This window comes from Pistacia vera, unplaced genomic scaffold, assembly GCF_008641045.1.
Source record: "Pistacia vera cultivar Batoury unplaced genomic scaffold, PisVer_v2 Contig462, whole genome shotgun sequence".
NCBI classification, from domain to species: Eukaryota; Viridiplantae; Streptophyta; class Magnoliopsida; order Sapindales; family Anacardiaceae; genus Pistacia; species Pistacia vera.
Window position 1 is genome coordinate 222,476 of NW_022196293.1, and position 23,003 is coordinate 245,478.

General features: G+C 35.9%; 2 protein-coding genes and 1 long non-coding RNA gene across 4 annotated transcripts; 1 reads left to right on the forward strand and 2 right to left on the reverse strand.

Annotated features, from left to right (window-relative positions):
* The first annotated feature begins 310 nt into the window (after positions 1–310).
* Positions 311–1,351, forward strand: LOC116145505 (putative fasciclin-like arabinogalactan protein 20). The gene has a single exon (XM_031430963.1). The coding sequence runs from the start codon at positions 311–313 to the stop codon at positions 1,349–1,351; it is 1,041 nt and encodes a 346-aa protein (XP_031286823.1).
* A 351-nt stretch (positions 1,352–1,702) lies between these two features.
* Positions 1,703–3,167, reverse strand: LOC116145567. Its single transcript, XR_004130387.1, has 2 exons — positions 2,739–3,167; positions 1,703–2,652 (listed from the first exon to the last, which is right to left on the reverse strand). It is a non-coding gene; the product is annotated as an uncharacterized LOC116145567 (long non-coding RNA).
* A 2,356-nt stretch (positions 3,168–5,523) lies between these two features.
* LOC116145563 (50S ribosomal protein L27, chloroplastic-like) lies at positions 5,524–6,546 on the reverse strand. Of its 2 annotated transcripts, XM_031431015.1 has the most exons (3): positions 6,283–6,546; positions 6,025–6,204; positions 5,524–5,783 (listed from the first exon to the last, which is right to left on the reverse strand). In XM_031431015.1, the coding sequence occupies exons 1-3, from the start codon at positions 6,490–6,492 to the stop codon at positions 5,661–5,663; spliced, it is 513 nt and encodes a 170-aa protein (XP_031286875.1). In that variant the 5' UTR covers positions 6,493–6,546; the 3' UTR covers positions 5,524–5,660. The 2 variants fall into 2 exon arrangements, with proteins under 2 accessions (XP_031286875.1, XP_031286874.1); XM_031431014.1 differs by having other exon boundaries at positions 5,524–6,204.
* Positions 6,547–23,003: the final 16,457 nt, after the last annotated feature.

A 23,003-nucleotide genomic window follows, 5' to 3' on the forward strand; every position in this document is an offset into this window, starting at 1 on the left:
CCAAATTTAACATCAAACATATGAGGATATAATATAACCCACAATATATTTTTTAAATAATTATAATTACTCTTTTAAAATCTTTTTAATGTCTTTACTATCATATAAATCAGACACGACACGACCCGACCCGATTCAACCTACCCGTTTGACGCCCCTTATAATTTCTTCTGTTTGGTCACAACTATAACTACTTTCAGCCTTGGTATAACTTTTTCCCGCTCTTGCAGCCCATGAACGCTCCCTCAACAAAAACCATAAACTCTGTTCGTTAATGAAGTCAAGAACAAGCATCAAAACCAGGTCTTCCATGGCAACTTCACCTTTCTTCTTTCTCATTATGTTCTCCTTATCTGCCTTTGCTTTTGCATCTCATACAGATTTATCCAATGCGCTAGAGATTCTCTCAAACTCTGGCTATCTATCAATGGCGCTTACCCTTCAATTTACCTCCAAGACCCTCAATCTTGATTCTAAAATCATCACCATTTTCGCTCCATCCGATCTTGCTTTCGTTCAATCAGGTCGGTTGTCTCTTCTCCAGCTCCAATATCACATATCACCTGCACAACTCTTTCAAGATACCCTCAAAACTCTTCCTTTTGGCTCAAGAATCCCCACACTGTTGCTAAATCACTCACTGATCGTCACTACTGCAGATTACAATGCACCGTTTTCGATAAATGGCATTTCTATCGATGAATCTCCCGTTTATGATGAAGGGTTTTTGGTTATCTATGGAATGGATGCGTTCTTTGATACTTCATTTAATATTACTACTAGCACTTCTTTTTCAGCACTTGAGCCGAGCCCTCCTCCAACTACTATGGTTAATAATAATTCCTCTCAGAGTGAACTTAAACACTATGGTTTTGATGTTGATGAGTTTGGCAAGGCATCTGATTGGCTAAGGTCAAGAGGCTATACAACAATGGCGACATTTCTTGGCGTTCAATTGTCAGGGTTTAGAGATCATACAAGATTGACAATCTTTGCCCCACTTGATGAAGCAATCGAAGCATATGTGAGAAACATTACTGACTATTTGGTAATTTTTCGGCGACATGTCGTTCCGAGATTGCTTACTTGGCAGGATTTGGTTAGACTTAGTGATGGGACAATGTTGCAAACATTTTCAGGAGGGTTTGTGATTAATCTGACTTGGTCTGGTGATGTCCTTGTGCTCAATGGTGTTCCAGTTGTAGTCCTTCCAGATATTTATACAAGTAATTGGCTTGTCCTGCATGGCCTCAATCGGTTGCTTATGCCACCAGTGAATCAAAAGATAATTGGAGATTCTTTCTCTGAACTTTTTGCAGAAGATTACCACAATCAGCCAGAGTATAAATGATGATGGAAAACTTTTGACAAATGATGTGTAGGTTCTTCTCTGAAGCTATTCTCCTATTTTGTCTGCCTTCAGATTAAATTCAATGTGTTGTTAAATGTTAGTTTCAGAGACTTTAAACTTCTCAGGCTTGTGTTTTCAGGCTATTAATATTTAGTGGCAACATAGAGGAGACTGTAGTTGAAGTTTGCATTTCCTTTCATTAACTGTTAGACTCACAAGATGTAGTTTCTGTTTGTCATTCAAGAAAAATGTGCATTGAAATGTAGCAGAATTCTTGAAATGTGTTCATTCGTTTCAAACTTTCAGTTATGACACCATAAGAGAAAAACTGCATTTCTGATAAATCATCAGTTGGAAATGAGAATTTAAACAGAAAATTTATCTTAGAGGTCTTACAAATGCACATAATTCGCTTAAAACATTGTAGTTAATTGTACAAAGTCATGCTACAAGTCTACGAGAAACAAAAATGACGTTAACTGCTTGGCGAAGTCGAATGTCAACACCCTTTTCCGTAGCCTTGTCGTTTAAAACACTATCTTCTGAATTTAGAAGTGGACGCTTCAGGGTTACCTAAGGAGGTTTCAGGAGAGTGAGATTGCAGCCTAAAAGCATAGCTAGTACTAGCTCCCTCGCCTGTAGAATCTCCACAGAAACTAGCAAACTCCCTTAGCTTCTTCATCTCATTCTTGGGCTCTATTTTCAGTCCCTTTGCCCGCTTACCTTCTGCAATTCTTTGCTGCATAATGCTTGTGTCCCCAGGTGTGAAACCAGTTGTTTGACTAACATTAAGGCCCGGTGAGCCAGGACTGAGCACAAGGACTACTGTTGCAGTCATGGCACTAAAGGGGTCGGTACTGGGTCCTCTAGTATTTCTTCTAACATATTCAGTTTCGGTACTTTGAGGAGGGACTGAAGCTAGACCTGTTATTGGTTTGGAGGAACAACGGATGACTCTTGAACAATACTTCCTTGGGAGGAAAGGCAGCACAAGGCCCTTAAGAACAAACTTCATTCCAAGCCTGAAAGAATTTTTTGGGGCCGAGCAGGTCTTAGAATGCTTTTTATTATAGCATACCACTCATTTGTCATTTGTAAGTTGAGCAACAAAAGTGAGGAAGAGTAGACCTAGCATTAATAATCCAAGAGTTTTTGCTTCAGTTGGAGTTGAGCCATTCTCCAAGGAAGCTCTTGACGAGGTATAAACCACCTCAGACCTTTTGTTGTCTCAGAATATTCAATGGGTTGGTTCGTTAAGAGCCAGTCTGAGGGGACAAAAACTTGAGGTGTCCAACCATTCCCTGTGATAAAATTTTTTGAGATATTTAAACCAGACTAAAATTATTCGCATTGAATTTTTGGCAGTATCAGGCTACAGATTACTTACATGTAGATTCATTGATGTGTCAGAAGCCATAAAAATTGTACTTTCTGAGAACAGGATGCCCATCGCTCCAACATTTGTAGAGGAAAGAGAAAGAATAACTGCCGTCAATGATGTTACTAATGTTCCCGCAGTCAGAAATGAGTGTAGTGCAGTTGATAGTAGGAGTTGAATCTATATAAACCGAGTCTTAAGTAGTTAAACAGCAATTGGTAAATTTCCAAAGATGCAGCTTTTAGCATAAAGTAAAAATCCTGAAACATCACAACAGGAATATGTATTATTCTTAGAGTGTTTTACTTCAAGAGTATTGGATGCCGAATTTTGGTTTCCTGACACATCATTGACTTTTCCTGCAGGAATGGAAATGGAGACTACATTCTGACTAAACGCCTGGACAGTCATTGAGTATAGAGCTCTCGAGAGTTCCTGAAACCTGCATGAATGTATTTAGGCCCTTCTGATTAATGTTTTATACAGTTGTACTAATTTTTAAGAGATTAAGTATAATGACATGATTAATTGTATCTATGACACCATATGCACCTTCCTTGTAAGTCTCCCTCCGTCCACATCTACCATGGAAGCCTCAAACCCAAAAAATGGCTTTGTAAACTCCACTATCACATTGATGTTGGGTTCCTTTGTGATGCTTGGTGAGCTGGTACTTAGCCCTACCCCAGGCTTGGCAGAATCTTAGAAGAAAACTAGTCATTTAGCTCCATGCTCAGCTAGAAAGAATTGCAGGAACTTCTGTGGACTGTGGAGAGCACAAACTCTGGAATAACATACCATAGAGAAATGTAAGCGAAGGAACTGGTGAAGCAGGAGTGCCTGTTATGCCAATAAGAGAACCTGCTTGTAGTTCAACAGGGATTATTTAAGTTTTTGGTATATTTGTAAGCTACAAAATCAAGAGAATTTGCCAGTATAACATGAAGTTGAATCTGTATCAGTGAAACTGGATAGAAATATATACACAAAATTGAATGGAGTCAATGGACTACTAACTTTAAACATAAACCGGAGATTCGTATGGCATCTATGATGAATAACTATTAAGCTACCAGAATTCAAACAAAATGCTTTCAGGACTTGCTCTGTTGAATTCATAATAGGAATGCTGAAGTCTAAGAAAAGTTCCAAGTCCTCCATTTTACTAGTTGAAAGGACAGTTCTGGGGACCCCATTAAACTCCAACTCGTAGGCAGGAAGGGACATCCATAAATCAACCAGAACTGGTCTTCTATCTAAGACAACCATTTAAGTATGAATAATAGAATTATCAAAATAACGCATTATTCAATAATTTACTTGGCATTCTCAGTGAAATTAAATAGTTTCAGCATCTTACCAAAGCGAATTACTATAGTGGAACCATTTGTCCTCGTAAAACCATTTCCAGCTATCTCTGTACAAAAATTTTCTGCCATTCTAATATCACACGACCATATATACCTTCCATGGGAAGTAATATGTCAAGTTTGTATTTGATGTTCGGTTTGATGATTTTAAGGGAGGATGCATCTAGATGGGCAGGACCATTTATGATGACCTGCAAAAGAAGATAACACCATTCACACTCACAAAACACATTATGCCAGAAACTGGCATGAGATTTTATAAAATGGAGAGTTCTGAGCAAGAGAATTCCTTACATCACAGTTTGATGAGTTCAGGCATTTAAAGCCCACCCGTTCCAGCACAAGTCTCACTGAATTTGATGTCAATTGTTATCAGCATTTGGGTAATTCTGTTTGCTTAAAATCGTTGCAGTTGGTATAATTGTATCTATTAGAAAAACATGAAACCGGCAAGAGGTAAAAATCTTCAAATGCTGAGAAACAAGCAAATATAATGGGAGACAGATGTGCTTACCAATGAACCATGAATAAGCAGAGGAGTTTCTCTCCCTACTGAAGGTTGGTGACATTGAGAAGAAAACGATGCTCATGATTTACACTGAAATTCTTGAACAAAATAACATCGGAAAGACATTGTTTCAAAACCTTGCCATCAAGCAGCAAAATACAAGTTACATAAGTTACATATCTTAGATCACTGTAATAGACCTCAATAAATTCCTGCAGTTTTTTAGCTGTGCCATTATAGCTGATAAGCTTAATTTAGGTTCTCATAATATTCCTGGAAGTCAGAATAGCATTAGTAAGCCAGGGGAGCTGCGAGAGGACAATAGTTAATTTGATGAAAGAAAATTTCCAGATATGTTTCTCTTTTTAGCAACGCATTACATGTCAAAATTTAATATAATTTAGCTTTCAAATTCTCATGCAAATGGTACCTCACAATGTACAGAACAGCCATTGTTTTTAAAAGCATTAGAGCCATCTGGTCTTCTATTTTGAGTACTCAAAAACAGCAGTGGAGAACCTTGACCTTGCGGGAGCTCAAGTAAAATGAAGTAAACAGCTGAGTGAGCTGAGTTCAATGCACCTACCACCATCAATACAAAACAAAAACCCAGTACTCTAAGATACTTCAACAACAAACCTATCTCAAGAACTTCACATTTAAGCAAGAACAATGAAGATGAAGTCTGATGCAGAAATTAAAGGGATTAAAGGGAACATCCATTTATAAAAAGGCTTATTTCCACAAATACACTGAGAAATAAAAGGTACTTTCTCCAAGAACAGTTCCAATCCCTTCCAAAATGCAAATTTTCAGTCAAAACATAACGTTGCACACTAATGACTAACTGGATTCTGGAAAAAGAATAACACATCTAGGCTCAAACATCACCACCTCTAGGCTGGAGTTCAAAGCAAATCATGAATCACAAAATTAGAGTGCTCATTGAACAAAGTAATCTATTTGCATTGTGCCATTACAATGAAAACCCAAAAACTAAGAAGTGAAAAAAATAAAAAAATAAAAAACAGAGAATAGCCTTTCACTTGAGATTTAGCAAATTGGGTTGTTGTCTGCATCGTCAACAGCAGAAGAAGCCAATACCAATTGTGGTTGAGCTCCATAACCTTCCTTTCTCGCCTTCTCTTTCTCATGTTGCAACCTGAAGTACTCTCTCTCACTTTATTAACAATTAACGACGGGATCTATTATCGCTTTTTGCATGTCCACGGAAATTTATAGTGGGCGCAAATTCTCCCAATTTATGTCCTACCATACGATCTGTTATATAAACAGGCAAATGCTCCCTTCCATTATGGACAGCAATAGTATGGCCGACCATTGCGGGTATAATGGTAGATGCTCGGGACCAAGTTATTATTATTTCTTTTTCCGCTTTTGTATTAAGCTTCTCGACTTTTCTTAATAAATGATTCGCTACAAAAGGAAATTTTCTGTTACTGCTGGGATTTTCAGGCTGCACTTCCCGTGGGTAAACACTTACCGTCTTCCTATCGGGACCGTACTTCTCAAATTTCACAAGCCCAGAGAAAAATGTTTGGTCCTTCCCAATCCCCACGTTCTTTCCTGGATGAAACTGAAAATTTATTCAAAGTTAAAATAAATTATTGAAAAATTAAATATAAATGGGTGAAATTAGAAATTAAGGACGAACCTTGGTTCCGCGCTGACGAACAATAATGGCACCAGGCTTGTGAGCGGATTCGATGGTTAACGGGAACGGCGTTTGGTGTGAGAGGGAAACGGTGACTGATCTCGGAGCCACGCTGAATTCGCCCTTGAAAAATGATGACGAAGAGCTTGACGATAAAGACAGACCATTAAAAGCGCCGATTAGGTTTAGACTCGTTGAAACTGCGGCCATTTTTTTTTTTTTTTTTTACTAAAACTCTTTCAGTTTTTGGCTGAAATGAAAAAATTTAGAAGAAGAATTGAAGAAGACTGAGACCTTATCTTATCTTTAAATTAAGTTCAGTCGCGTCACAGCTGCCACGTCATTTTAATTTCTGCTGGTAAATTTTTTTTACTATTTTACCATGCCTTTGAAATGGGCTCATGGGCCACAAACCTATCGATTGAGGTGTGCTTAATGGGGTCGGCCCATTCTACCAACTAAAAAACATATATTGAGGTAATGGTAAAAAAGGGTTGTCTTTTACAGCATCAGCAACCCATTTCTTTACAACAATGCTATAGACACTGGTGTTTTTACACCGAAATTTTGTATTGGCTTATATGTGTGCTGACTCAGACTATTCAACGTATTTTAGTGTTATTAAATTTTTTCTAACGAACGGTCGTTCACTAATATGGACGAGAGTCCATTTACTACGGACATGCGTCCTCATTTAGAGGACACCTGTCCATTGCTAAATGAAATAAAAATATTTAAAAAAAATTAGGGACGACCGTTCATAGGTTATGAACGGCCGTCCATACATATTGGACGGGCGTTCATATGTTAATGGACATCTGTCCCTTAATTTTGGACAGGCGCCCGCAAATAAGGGACGCCCGCAAATAAGGGATCCTCGTCCTTTTTTTAAAATATAAAAATTTAAAAAAAATCTGGGACGCCCGTCCACAAATTGTGGACAGGCGTCCGTAATGTGACGCCCGTCCACAATTTGGTTTAAAAATATTTAAAAAAATATTTGGACGCCCATCTCCATTCCTTAAGGGACGCCTGTCCATACTTAAGGGACACCCGTCCATTCCTTATGGACGATCGTCCTTTATTTTTGGACGGGCGTCCCTACTCTAATTAAAAACAAAAATTTGAATTAAAAAACGTTTAGGTTAAAAACTTTTGGGGAAAGTGTTTAAAAAAAAAATAGGCAGCGGTCTTCTTCTTCTTCTTCTATCTGCGCTCTGGTTCATCGTGTTCTTCATCTCATCTGCGCTCTGGTTCATCGTCTTCTTCATCTCAAAAAACAAATCAGCCGCGGTAATTAGACACTTTCGTTTTTCAATTTTTTTTTTAATTTTTTTTTTATATTGGATGAATGTGTTGGATTTACATTTGTGTTGAATGGAGTTGATTTGATAAAGAGAAATCTAGTCAATTTGGTGGGACTGGTTTGTGTGATTGACAAATAGAAGTGTTCTGTTTTGGGTGTTTTTGGCTTGGAAAAAGATAACATTTTTGTTGGTTGTGTTGTTCTTTGTTGATTATGTCTAAAATTTGTAGTCAACCATTGCATTGCTAGGCAAAAATTAGAGTGTCTAGTGGACAAGGTTAGATGATAAGGGTTGTGCAGTTCCTGCCTTATATAATGTCCTTTTATCTTGACACCAAACTCATTCGACCCAAACATCAATTTTCTTCCTAGTGGTAAAGAAAAAGTAAAATGGGCAGTGTACTCATAAAGCAGAGAGTTGATAATCCGAGGATTATACTAGTTTATTTAAGCTTTTAGGCCAGATTTCAGATACTTCTTAGTTATTTTTGCCTGAATTGCTACTTAATTCCTTACATTTCTTGTTTCAGGTTAAAATGGACATTTTGAGTGAATAAAGACGAATTTGGAGTTTCTGGACTTAGAAGCAAGCAGAGGGCAATTCTGTATTTTCAAAATTCTTCAGGAAGCTTCACCGTGGCGAAAGAAGCCAGTCACGCACCAGATTCAATTCCTTTGTCGCCGCGGCGAGATTCCTTCTTTGCCGCGGCGAAGTCTGCGTTCTCCAGTTTTTGTAAAATGCACAGTTCCGTTTTTAGGCTAAGTTTTAAGATTTTGGGCGAGGTATAAAAGAAAGACTTAGTTTTTTGTTTAGGGCGTTCGTGGAGAGATAGACATCAGTTTTACATTTTCGTAGATTCAATTTTGAGTGATTTTTGGATTAAACAAAGTGTGAAGATTCGAGGTGAAATCAGTGGATTCGTCAATTAGGAAGATTCTTTTTCTTTTCTCTTGTTTCCATGATGTTGAACTTGAAATTTGTCGTTTCTTTTAATTGTTTTATTGATTTAGCCATGAACTAACCTATTTTGGGTTAGGGTTTTGATGTAGTTCGGATTCTAATGGGTTAGAGAGTTGATGATTATTGATTTCATATGATTTTGCTTTGATTGTATGACTATTATGTATTTATTGCTTTTATGTGATGAACATGATGAGATTGAGAGATAATTCATGTTAAGCTTCTTGGGTAATCAACATTGTATTATTGGATGCTAGAGATAGATTCAAGAACCAATGAAATCATCTAGGATTCTTGTGCTTAATGAGCTTAGATTTATTAACTTTCAATTTGTTGGGTGCGGAAGGTTAATAGGGAAGAGTAGGAAAACATAGCCTGAGAAGGTATGTTGGACACCTTAGAGAGTTCGATTTACAATTAATGCATGTGAATATGAATTTAGTTTAATTCTTTAGGTTTAACCCATAGAGTCTGAATGAAGTCAAAACCCTACTTATTTTAAATCTTGCTTTCATATTTTAAATTTTATTTTAGTAAAATTTTGTTTTAGTTATAGTTTAAATTGCTCCCTTAAATCCAAAGAATTCGATTGCTTCAACTTGAAAACGGTAGAAAACTTAGTGCTTAGCAACAATCCTCGTGGGAACGATACTCACTTATCACTCTATTACTTGTGCGACTAGTATACTTGCTACATATTGCATGTTGTAGGAAACATGCATCAAGTTTTTGGCGCCATTGCCGGGGATTGAGTTTTAAGTTAACATTGAGTTTTTCTATAGTTAGCTAGATTGAAGTTTTAATTTTTGTTTTTAATTTTTAGTTGGTTTGTGATCTCACTTTCTTTCGTAAATTCTGTGTAGTTTATGCGAAGAGCAAGACGTCAGCCAGTGGTTCCTGTTGCTTTTTTAAAGTAAAAGTTTTGGTTGCCTTCTAATGTCTTCTTTTTTCTTCCTAGTGGTTCATGGTGTGTTTTGTTTGTTTTTTTAAAGTAAAATGACCAGGTATGTTGTTAGGCTATCCAGTTTTAGTTTATGTCTATCATACTCCTATAAAACCATTCACTGTAGAAAAAACCAACTAAATCCAGGGAAATAGGGTAAAACAGGGGACTTGTTTTTGGTTGGCAAAAGGTGTTCCAAAAAAGGCTTATACTTGCATGAAGTTTCAATGTTAACTCATTGTACATTTGAATGCAAAATGTTGCATTTTCTTGAATCAGTGTTTGCTTCTGCCAGTGTTGGTTTTGGGCAGATATGTTGGTATTTGGTTTTTATGAAATACTTTGTTGTTTTATCTTATGTTGCAATTGTTATAATGGGATATATATTATTCCTATGCAATATATTTAGAATTGTTTTAATAAGATTTCATTTTTTTGGAGCATTATATCAATACCTTTTTAATTAGATATGTACCTAGTTTTCCAATAGGGTTTACAGAAATTTAAAGAATATAACTCCATATGAACGTGTGACATTTTGTCTTATTTGGATGAGTAAATCATTTCTATCCTTGTCTCTGTTATGAAAGTTATGATATAGTATGGCTTAAGTTGTCAATCTCATATGCTTAATTATTTTTCTAAAATCAATTGAAGGGCGCAAAACAGTCAAACCATGATGGTATATTTTAGATATCAAGCTTTATAACTTATTAGAAAATTAGAGGACAATTCCCCAACTTGAAGATTTTTAAAAACTTGACCTTCTTGTGCTGGCTCAACAGTGAGGACAGTATTGTTGTCCCTTTTTTTTTTTTTTTTTTCTTTTGTAGTCAATATTTTATGTCTTTTATAATATAATTCAGTCTTCTTTGTTTGCCAAGATGTTGGCTATCAGATTTTACCATTTTGTCTCTGAATTTTTAGCTCTTCACCATTGCTACAAATGTCAAATGTGAAATAGCGTTGTGGAAATACTTTTTATCACTTTTATTTTTCATATTTACTGGTTTCAGCAGTACCTGACCAAACTCAATATTAAGGCTTGTGTATGTGTATATCCAGGCAGATTTGGTTTAAGCAGTACCTGACCAGACTCACTTTTCTTGTCGATTGTTTTAAAATCTACATTTTGCTTGACATATTGAGCTTAGTTATCAACACAAATTCTAGGAAGTTTAATGAACTGACAGTGTTCTAAACCAAATTGAGCTGGTTCTAAACTTGTATGGATATTGTCATCAAAGAGACTTTGTTTCTATTGGGAGGAAAGGTTCAGCAACAAAAAATGACTATATTCTTTAACATTTTGATTAATTTCTCTTTTCGATTGTCTACAATGTGATCGATTTTGATAGTATACTGTTAAAATGGATACATGGTTATGCTGTATGTGCTTTATGTTTGTGATATTGGTTTAATGTCATATATGTTTTGTCATATAACATGAATTACTTATGGATATGTTTTTTTCAGGGTTTTAGAAGAAAGCAGAAAATGGTAAGAGCAAAAAACACAACCACTTCGGGTGGAGGCTCATCGTCATCTGGAGTCCAATTTCGAGACGTGCAACATAAATAGCAATACAAAGAGATGGCGAAAAGAGATATTTATCTTGGAAAAAGTTTGGATACAAGATTTATAACTAGTTTGGGTTTAGGTGATGAGATTAATGGTTGGATTCGTAATTTGAAATGGGAGCAGTTGGCGAGTATTACATATGACGGATATAAACATTTGATTTACGAGTTTTTTAGTAGTTTGGAAGTTGTGGAGACAAGTACTGATGGTTTACCGTCGTATACAATGTTTTTTAGATTAAAGAATCATAATTGTGTAGTGAGGCCACAGGACTTAGCAAACTGGATAGGAATTGATTTTGAAGGTTTGGATAGCGTACCCAGAACGTGGGATTCCAAACAAGCTTGGACGGATGTTTTTGGAATAGGGGTTTATCATCCACATAGGTATAAATCTACGAAGTTAAGAAATCCTGCCATGAGAGTTTTTCACAGATTTCTGACATTCACATTTAATGGCAGGAAAGAGACAAATGGAAATGTAACAGTGAATGATTTATTGTTGATGGAAGCAGCAGTAACAAGGAAGCAAGTAAATTCAGAATAAGGATAATATATCAACACCCTAAATCCTAAGCCCCGAAATGTACAATAATCTGAAATTAAATGTGACGATAATATATACTGAAAGCATCTAGAATAAGGATAATATATACATTTACGTTATTATTATGAATTCAACACCCTACAACCAACAGTGTACTCTTACCCAACCAGCAACAGAAATAAAACAAAAAACAAAAAAAAAAACATACCAAAAGACATATCAACACCTAAATCCTAAACCCTGAAATGTACAATAATCTGAAATGAAATGTGACGATAATATATACTGAAAACATCCAGAATAAGGATAATATATACATTTACGTTATTATTATGAATTCAACACCCTACAATCAACAGTGTACTCTTACCCAACCAGCAACAGAAATAATAAAAACAAAACAACTGATACCAAAAGAAATATCAATACCCTAAATCTGAAATGAAATGTAGAATAATCTGAAATGAAATATAACGATAATATATACTGAAAACATTCCGAATAAGGATAATATATACATTTCTATTATTATTATGAATTCAACACCCTACAACCAACAGTCAACTCTTACCCAATCAGCAACAAAAAGAATAAAAACAAAACAACTGATTCGGCATATAGCTCAACTGCATTCATCAGAAATTAACCACAACGCAAGTAATTTCTACCGAATACAAATGCAACAATGCTCCAACCAGTGGACGATATCAAATCTCTCCCAACGAAACATGTTCATCATTTACATCTTCCTGTCCAGGACATAAATTACTATTTGCTTCGAGATTCTGAACCGGACCAGTGGACAACTGTCAATGTTTAATAACCACAATTTAGCACATGTTATAGAAAACTCAAGGTTTTTACAATTATCCAACATACATAACACATACCTGAGTAGCAACAATATCATTTGACAACACTTGAGTTCCCAATACAGTTTCAGCAATGTTGGCTCGGTCTGCTGATGATTCTTTCCCTATAAAGTAGCATAACACATTAATAATCAAGTAAATATTATAATAAACTTCAAATACGTAAATAATCTTTAAAAAACAAATATCATGTCAGAATGGGTGTATAACTCATACCAAGTCTTTGTTTTCGGAGTTTTTTATTTTTAGCTCTATGAACAATTTCGTCAACCTTCGATTGTTTTCTTTTGCATGGAGGACGACCTTTGCTGCGAGCTACCCGTGGACTATTAATTAGACTATTCCCCTCTTTCTGAGGATTGTCCCCCTCTTTACTAACAAACCCCCCCTCATCTTCCTTCTGCTCCAACTGATTTTTCACTCCAGTAATCAATTCCATCAACATGTTACAGTCTTCCTCATTGTTTGATGCCATATCAGCTACTGTCAACATTAGATTAGACAACTTCTCAAAACGCTGTCCTTCAACGTTTGTGCTCCACCTATTATAACTTACCTTGATTTTCGTATGACATCTTTTTATGTTTTTCCTCCAACGCCGTAGAATGTACTTATCTGGAATGTGTGAAACCCTTTTATGAATCAACACAATAAGGGCATGTCTGCATAAAATCCCTTTGAACTCAAACAAATGACAATTGCAGCGAATATCACATGAAATTTCTTCAAAGTAAACCAGAAAGGGAACACGCCGATTACTATCTCCAAACCAAATATCTTCTAAAACCTGATACTCCTCATACGAATCGGACTTTTTCAGAAAAGATAATTCACAATAAATCTTCCCCGCAATCTCTTCTTGAAACTCTTTAAATTTTGCAGTTGTGTATGCATTTTGAAATTGTTTCTCAATGGGGTAATTAGTTATGAACGGTATCCAAGACTTGAAAGATCTAAAATCAGCCTCCCTTTCCTTTTCCACTTTATCTCAAAATGCATTATCATATTGTTCCACAAATTATTTCAACGTTGTTTTGGAATTTACATATCCATCAAAAAATGCATGCATACTTTCACTACATTGGGTAGTAGATATACCTGCCCAGAAAGTATCTTTAAGAAATGCAGGCACCCAATGTACTCTTTCTTTATACAATCCAGATAACCATTCATTCTCATGAAGGGTATACACATCAATGAAATTGTTCCACCGTTCTTTGAACTCTTCACGTGTCAACGAATCATACATAATATTTTGTAACGTAAACTTTATAGTTTCATATTCGTTATACCCTCTTAACTTCTCAGGCAGTTTCTTCATTATATGCCACAAACACCACATATGTCTTGTACCGGGGAAAACAATCTCAATTGCATTTTGCATGGCCTTATCTTGATCAGTGATAATTCCATTAGGACCAATATCCATGCATTCAAGCCAAGAATGAAATAGTCATATAAATGTCTCTGTGTCCTCATGTGAAATTAACCCACAACCTAACAATGTCGAATATCCAAAAGCCGCAAATGGCATATCATACTTGTTTGTCAGATACGTTGTGTCGAAGGTCACAACATCACCGAAATCTTTATATGCGGCCCTACATCTAGCATCAACCCATAGCACATTCTTCAATCAACTCTCTTCATCTACATCAATCATGTACCAGAAATTTAAATTCTCCTTTTGCATTTTCATAAAATACTCTAGCACTGCCGAAGCATCTCCAACTCTAAGTCGTAGCCTTCTAACTTTTTCAATGTAATTCCTACAATCTTTTTTGTAGAAATGTTAAATTCTCTACACCTCTTGCCTCAATTAAATATGACTGAAAATTTTTACACGGTCTAATCCCAGTCTAATCATTAACTTCAAGCCTCCTTTTCACAAAAGGCTATATCGTTCAGTTTACCTTGAAATATCTCATTTTCGTCAGACTTGTAAGATCATGGTTATGTTCAAGCACAACTAATTTAATTTCCCATTTGTATTCACCATTCAAAGCTGCACTAATCCGACTCTTACAATATGTTTTTGCAACAGGTTATTTTTTCAAGGTATTTCTGTATTTACTTCTCTCCTTCCCAGAACAAGAACACGCCACTGTCATGTATCTCATCTCCCCATCATCTCCTTTCTTTGACATACGTATCATTGTTTCAAAACCCATTTTATTCTCATACCTTCTGTAATACTTCACCAAACTATCAACTGAATCAAACACCATTCCAATATGAGGCTCCACTTTTTCCTCTGCACATCCCGTATCTTCTAATTCATCACATTCATTTTCCTGATTCAATGGTTTTATAATAAAGAAAATTAGAATGTGAACACATCATAATAAACAATACAATATACCATATTTAAAAAAGTTTCAAACACAATTTACCTTAATATCATTGAAACGAGGCAAACTGGACTCTTCCATATTCAGTTATTTCATGCACAACTAATACCAGTTTTCGCACTCACAAATCTAGTTCACAACTGTCTATAAAACAAATATGAATGTTATCTATCAAACATATATTCAATCCAAAATAGAATGGAAACTAAATGAATATATAAAATAAGTAAAAAATTATTTACCTTAACAAAAAATCCGAGCTTTAACAGGTTTGATATTTTGTTATTTTTGTTTCTCGGTTATCTTTGTAAAATAAGGTATTGCTGCTGGTGCTTGGCTGATGAGGAAGCAACCGACATCAAAGCAAGGAATGACAACACGCAAGAAGGAGAAGCGAAGAAAAACAAATGGTGCAGACGAAGAACAGAAGAAAAACAAATGACGGAGACGAAGGAGAAGGAGAAGGAGAAGGAGAAGGAGAAGAGAAGAAAAAAATTCCGGCGCTTAAAAATGAAGCGTATTAGACAAGCCATTCATTAATATTAATCAACAAAAAAAAAAAAAAAATCAACAAATATAGACGCCAGTCCATGTAGTTTGGAAACTACATGGACTGCCGTCCATATTTACATTATATTTAAAAAAATAATAATTAAAATTTCACAAACTAGGGATGGCAGTCCATCTAGTATGGACGGCCGTCCCTACAAGATGGACGACCGTCCACAACAGATGGACTGCCATCCCGTTATATTTTAAAACTATTTTTATAAAAAAAAATTCCCAAATTTTAAGGACGGGTCTCCAGTTAAAATGGACGGCCGTCCCTATAGGATAGACGATCATCCATAGATGATGGAATGGTGTCCATCTTTATGGATGGGCGTCCATCGTTTTTTTTTTTTTTAAAACTAAACAACTTTTTATGGACTGTCGTCCATTCCACTATGAACTACCATCTGGGATGTATGGACGGCCATCCGAAAATGTTGGATGGCCGTCCATTTATGTCAGTATTCAATCGTCCAACGTGGTAGCCTCCACGTGTTTCGATGCAATTTTTTGATGCAATTCTTCGGTGGATGTAGCATTTTTTATTTCTTTACATCTAGAAAGAAACAAAAGGAAATGTCAATGAGCTGACAAAAAATGAAAAAGAAAAACGAAAGAGAATGGGAAATGTACCAAGCTGAGAGGTGAGGAAAGCGAAGCGATTGAAGAGATAAAGTAATTGTTCTCTACACAGCATTCCAGAGGTTTGTAACTATGGAGTAGCCATTGATGTAGATGACATTCTACAAATTTCTTTAGGTGAAGAAGGGAGTGTAAAACATTCAGTCTTCACCCCACTCTTTTTATTTATATTTATGTATTATTATTATAGTTTTTAGGGAAAATAGAGGCTCCTCTCCTTTTATTTATTTTAGGGAAAATAGAAAATGATAGTATGAGGACAGGAAAAGGGCACAACAAAGTACCAAATATCAAGTGCTAAAAAAACCATATTTGTTGTGAAATGTGACCATCCACTGCCTTAACTTTGAGGCGGTGAATGGGAGAGGGGGTGTTGGATATAAAAACCCCCCATTCCCTTCATTTTCACTACAACAACTAATTGAGGAGTGAGGAAGTATTTCAGCCCCCTTTAATTCTATTCTCGTAAATTTCTATCCTTCTTAGTCTATTATACTTGCACATTTAAAATTACAATACGTTATCAGTAGCTTAACAAGTGTAACGATACATGCCTACTGAAAGTACGTGTTTTCAATCCTACAAATGTTATTTAATCCATGTTTTCGTCTTTATGGCTAGATTTATTTATTACTATTGAATTCCACCTCTATGGTCGGATTTATTTATTACTGTTAAATTCTGCCTCTATAGTCGGATTTATTTATTACTGTTAAATATCGTCTCTATGGTCAGATTTATTTATTATTGTTAAATTACGCCTCTATGGTCGAAACTACTTATTATTGTTAAATTCTGCCTCTATGGTTAGATCTATTTATTATTGTGAAATTCCGCCTCTATGGTTAGATCTATTTATTATTGTTAAATTTCGCCTCTATGGCTGGATTTATTTATTATTGTTGAATACCGCCTTCATGGATGGATCTATTTATCCTTGTTCAATACAACTTTTATGGTTGGATCTGCTTTTATTATATTTTTCATATTATATTTGATAAATGAACTTGAAGTTCCATAAATAAATATCATTTTAGAACTTGAAGTTCTAAATACTGATTACAAACATGAAATTTGTAAAACAGAGACAAAAATAGGACCTGAAGTTCCATATCATGAAGATGAAGTTCTGTAAACATCCTTACTAATGTAAATTCTTTTAAGGATGGACTTCAAAACTGAGACATCGATATCTAGTAATAGTTAATACATTTGTATAGTAGATAGTGCAACAACGCATGCCATCCTTCGGGATAGAAAATATTTCTCAAGTTTGACCTTTACTGAGGCTAAAATAAATGCCATATTAGGATCTACAAACATAATTGAGGGCTCTGAAATAGCAACACTTGTGTTACTAAGCAGAATTAAATTAAGTATCCATGATGCTTTATATTCTAGCAAATCCAGAAGAAATTTGTTTAGTTTCAAAGACATCTGACTCAATGGATACCACATTGAAACTTTAAGTGAAAAGAATGGAGAGTTTATATGCATCACTACTAATATTTCATGCTAGAAGCATGCACTGGATAAACTCCTTACTTTCTCATCAGGGTTTTATTACACATTCTTGAACAATGTTGAAGTCTATGCAGTTATGAACCAAAAGTTCACTGATCCTGAACTTTTTAAAATTTGGCATGATCGTCTCGGTCACCCAGGATCTACTATGATGCTTAGGATCATATAAAACTCACATGGGCACCCATTAAAGAACCTGAAGATTTTGTTACCTAATGAGAGTGCTTGTATTGCTTGCTCACAAGGCAAATGGGTACTTAAGCCATCCATCGCTAAAGTTGGTGTAGAATCCCCATCATTTTTATAAAGAATTCAAGGGGACATATGTGGATCTATTCATCCACCAAGTGGACCTTTCCGCTACTTCATGGTACTGATTGACGTGTTGGCACGATGGTCACATGTTTGTCTACTATCTACTTGTAATGTTGCCTTTGCTTGATTGCTAACACAAATGATCAGATTACGGGCAGACTTTCCAGATTACCCAATTAAAGCAATCCGTCTGGACAATGCTGGTGAGTTTACCTCAAAGACATTTGATGATTATTGTAAAGCAATGAGAATTGATGTTGAGCACCCAGTACCACATGTACATACCCAGAATGGTATGACAGAGTCATTTAAAAAGCGTATCCAATTAATTGCAAGAACTTTGCTATTACGTAAATATTTACCAACTTCTACCTAGGCTCATGATGTTTTATATGCTGCGGCGTTAATTCGCTTAAGACCTACTGCATATCATCTATACTCTCCAATACAACTTGTATTTGGACATCAGCCTAATATATCACATTCAAGAACTTTTGGTTATGTTGTGCAAGTTCCAATTGCACCCCCTCAACGCATCGAAATAGGACACCAATGTCGTTTGGGAATATATGTTGGCTATGACTTACCATCTATCATCAAATGTCTTGAGCCCCTAATAGGCGATCTATTTATCGCACGTTTTGAAGATTGCCCTTTTGATGAGACAACATTCCCATCTTTAAGGGAAAAGGTAAAGTCTCATGAAGTAAGGCCTAAACTTTCCTAGAAAGTGAATTCTATGTCTCATTTAGATCCTTGCACATCTCAATCTGAAATTGAAGTGCAAAGAATAACACTTTTGCAAAATATTGCCAACCAAATGCCTGATGCATTTACAGATGTAGCAAAAATAACGAGATCATACATTCCTGCTATCAATACACCAGTAAGGATTGATGTTACCAATAAACAATCCATGCTTCAGTGATTGATTCATCTGTTATACGCCAGAAGCGTGGTAAGCCTGTTGGAGCCAAGGATACTATTCCTAAGAAACGAAAGGCACATAATCAAATAGGTGCCAATATTGACAATACTGGAATAATTGACAATTCCACACATCTTCTAAACTAACTCCAGAAGATTTAATAGTCCTTGAAAAGACACAAGCCCCTGAAGAGGAAGAAATCCCTAAAGGAATACAAGAACATAGAAATGAAAAATGAGATTGCTAGGTATAAGGTCAGACTAGTGGCTTAAGGTTTCCTACGGAGACCTGGAATTGACTTTGATGAGACATATTCACCAGTAATGGATGCAATCACATTTCGATATTTGATTAGTTTATCAGTCTCAGAAGGACTTGATATGCGTCTCATAGACATTGTCACTACGTATTTGTATGGTACACTAGATACTGATATCTATATGAAAATCCCAGAAGGATTCAAAGTTCCAGAACCAAATAAAATGAACATGTATTCAATAAAATTGCAAAGATCGTTATATGGGTTGAAATAATTAGGACGAATGTAGTATAATCTCTCAGTGAATATCTGATTAAGGAAGGATACATCAATGATCATGTATGCTTATGTGTCTTTAAAAAAGGTTGGAATCAGGATTTGCAATTGTGGTAGTATATGTCAACGACATGAACTTACAAGGGACTCTTGAAGAGGTCACAAAAGTTGCTTAGTACTTAAAAAGAGAATTTGAAATGAAGGATCTAGGGAAAACAAAATATTGTCTTGGCCTGCATATCGAGCATTGTTGAAATGGAGTTTTGCTCCATCAATCAAATTATACTGAAAAGATCCTTAAGCGATTTTATATGAATAAATCTCACCCCTTGAGTACCCTAATGGTAGTTTAGTCTCTTGATCCTAAAAATGATCAATTTCATTCTAAAGAAGACGATGAAAAGATACTTGGTCCTGACGTACCATATTGAAATGCAATAGATACATTATTATATTTGGCACAATGTACGAGACCAGACATAACATTTGCAGTGAATCTATTAGTAAGATTTAGCTTTGCACCAAAACGCTGACATTAGAATGGGATCAAACATGTCTTTTGTTAGGATTATTTTATCTAAGGAAGTCTGATAATGATCCTAAATTAGTTGGCTATACAGCTGTTGGGTACCTTTCTAATCCTCACAAAGCCCGCTCGCAGACGGGATATGTTTTCACTTATAATAGTACTGCAATATTATGGCACTTTATAAAATAAACATTGGTTGCCACTTCTTCCAACCACTCCGAGATTCTTTCACTTCATGAAGCCAACCAAGAATGCGTATGGTTAAGATCTGCCATCCATCATAGTGAAAGTACATGTAAATTGCCATGTACCTTAGATGCTCCCACAATTATAAATAAAAACAATGCAACATGTATTGCTCAAGTCAGGGGAGGATATATCAAAGGAGACAGAACCAAACATATTTCACTGAAGTTCTTTTACACACACGAACTCCAGCAAAATCCCGAGATTGATATCAAACAAATACGCTCTAATGATAATCTTGCAAATTTATTCACTAAGACCTTACCAACATCAACATTTGAAAAGTTAGTGTATAACATCGGTATGCGGCGGCTCAATAAGTTACTAAATTAATTCTACCATTATGAGGGGGAGCATTGATCAAGAGGAGCATCGATTAGGGGAAGTTTTTAGAAAAGTTTATTCTACTATTTGTTGTATTAGACATATGTGCACTGTACTCTTTTTTCCTTGATCAGGTTTCGTCCCATTGAGTTTTCTTGATAAGGTTTTTAATGAGGCAGTATAAAGCACGTCTAATTTCACGTTACAGTGGAGTTGTATTTCTTTACTTAAGTTTTTTTCCCACTAGGTTTTTCTTCAGTAAGGTTAAATACAGTTATCTGTAAGCGGTGGATGTCTAAGGGAGAGTGTTGTGAGATGTGGCCACATCTCACAACAATTAATTGAGGAGCAAAGAAGTATTTCAGCCCCCTCTAATTCTATTCTCTTAAATTTATATCCTTCTTAGTCTATTATACTTGCACATTTAAAATTACAATAAAATTTAATGTCAAATATATGAGGATATAATATAACCCACAATATATTTTTACATAATTATAATTACTCTTATAAAATCTTTTAATGTCTTTAATATCATATAAATCAGACTACCCGTTTGACGCCCTTATAATTTCTTCTGTTTGGTCACAACTACTTTCAGCCTTGGTATAACCTTTTTCCCGCTCTTGTAGCCCATGAACACTTTTCTCAATAAAAACCATGAACTCTGTTCGTTAATGAAGTCGAGAACAAGCATCAAAACCAAGTCTTCCATGGCAACTTCACTTTTCTTCTCTCTCATTATGTTCTCTTTATCTGCCTTTGCTTTTGCATCTCGTACAACTTTATCCAATGCGCTGGAGATTCTCTCAAACTCTGGCTATCTATCAATGGCGCTTACCCTTCAATTTACCTCCAAGACCCTCAATCTTGATTCTAAAATCATCACCATTTTCGCTCCATCCGATCTTGATTTCATTCAATCAGGTCGGTTGTCTTTTCTTCAGCTCCAATATCACATATCCCTGCACAACTCTTTCAAGATACCCTCAAAACTCTTCCTTTTGGCTCAAGAATCCCTACACTGTTGCCAAATCACTCACTGATCGTCACTGCTTTAGATTACAATGTACCGTTTTCGATAAATGGAATTTCTATCGATGAATCTCCCGTTTATGATGAAGGGTTTTTGGTTATATATGGAATGGATGCGTTCTTTGATACTTCATTTAATATTACTACTAGCACTTCTTTTTCAGCACTTAAGCTGAGCCCTCCTCCAACTATTATGGTTAATAATAATTCCTCTCAGAGTGAACTTAAACACTATGGTTTTGATGTTGATGAGTTTGGCAAGGCATCTGATTGTGATGATGTAGGTGATAATCTGCTGGAAATGGGACAACCTTTCGGGTGGATATTCAAATATGTTTTGGAGCCAAAGTTACAGCTCATGTTTATTTTGTTAAGTTTGCAGTGGTTGTGGAGCAGATATTTAGCCATTTAAATGCAGATTTTGTGTCTTGTTTAGTTGAGACTTAGACTTGGTTAGGTGCATGATTTCTGCTAAAGTTGATTTGTAATAGGTTTATTATATTGCAGTAGGTAATACAGTGTTAAAAAGTCTGTATAAATGACTCTGTTTTATGAATGAAATACACAGACTAAGAAGGGCCTTTTTGCCGTCTCCTTCATTGCAAATATTCATCCTTTACATTTGGACTTCTCTTCCAAGAACCAACAGATTGGCTAAGGTCAAGAGGCTATACAACAATGGCGACATTTCTTGGCGTTCAATTGTCAGGGTTTAGAGATCATACAAGATCGACGATCTTTGCCCCACTTGATGAAGCAATCGAAGCATGTGTGAGAAACATTACTGACTATTTGGTAATTTTTCGGCAACATGTCGTTCCGAGATTGCTTACTTGGCAGGATTTGGTTAGACTTAGTGATGGGACAATGTTGCAAACATTTTCAGGAGGGTTTGTGATTAATCTGACTTAGTCTGGTGATGTCCTTGTGCTCAATGGTGTTCCAGTTGTAGTCCTTCCAGATATTTATACAAGTAATTGGCTTGTCCTGCATGGCCTCAATCCGTTGCTTATGCCGCCAGTGAATCAAAAGATAATTGGAGATTCTTTTACGCTTAAAAGAAGCAAACTTGATGAGAAGGCTTTGACAGGAGTTTTATAGGATACAGTGAGCAGTCCAAAGCCTATAGAGTATATGATCCTGCAGCCAAGAAGATACACCACAAGGGATGTGAGGGTGGATGAAAAGGGACCTGGAACTGGGAGAAAAATGAAGCTGAAATGGACAGACTAGAGCAGATTACAGATGCTCACGTGGACAGGTTTGACATTCCAGAAGAGGCGACTTGGATGATGATTTTCCAATCAGGGGAACAGGTCCTTGACTGAGGTTTATGAGAGGTAATGCAGCCATGATTGAACCTGCAAACTTCAGGGAGGCTGCCAAATCCGAAGTCTGGAGGAATGCAATGCAGGAGGAGAAAACATGATTGAGAAGAATGGAACTTGGGAGTTAGTTCACAGACCAAAAACCAGGAGAGTGATCCAAGTAAAATGGACTTTAAAAGGAAGTTAAAGCCTGATGGTTCGTG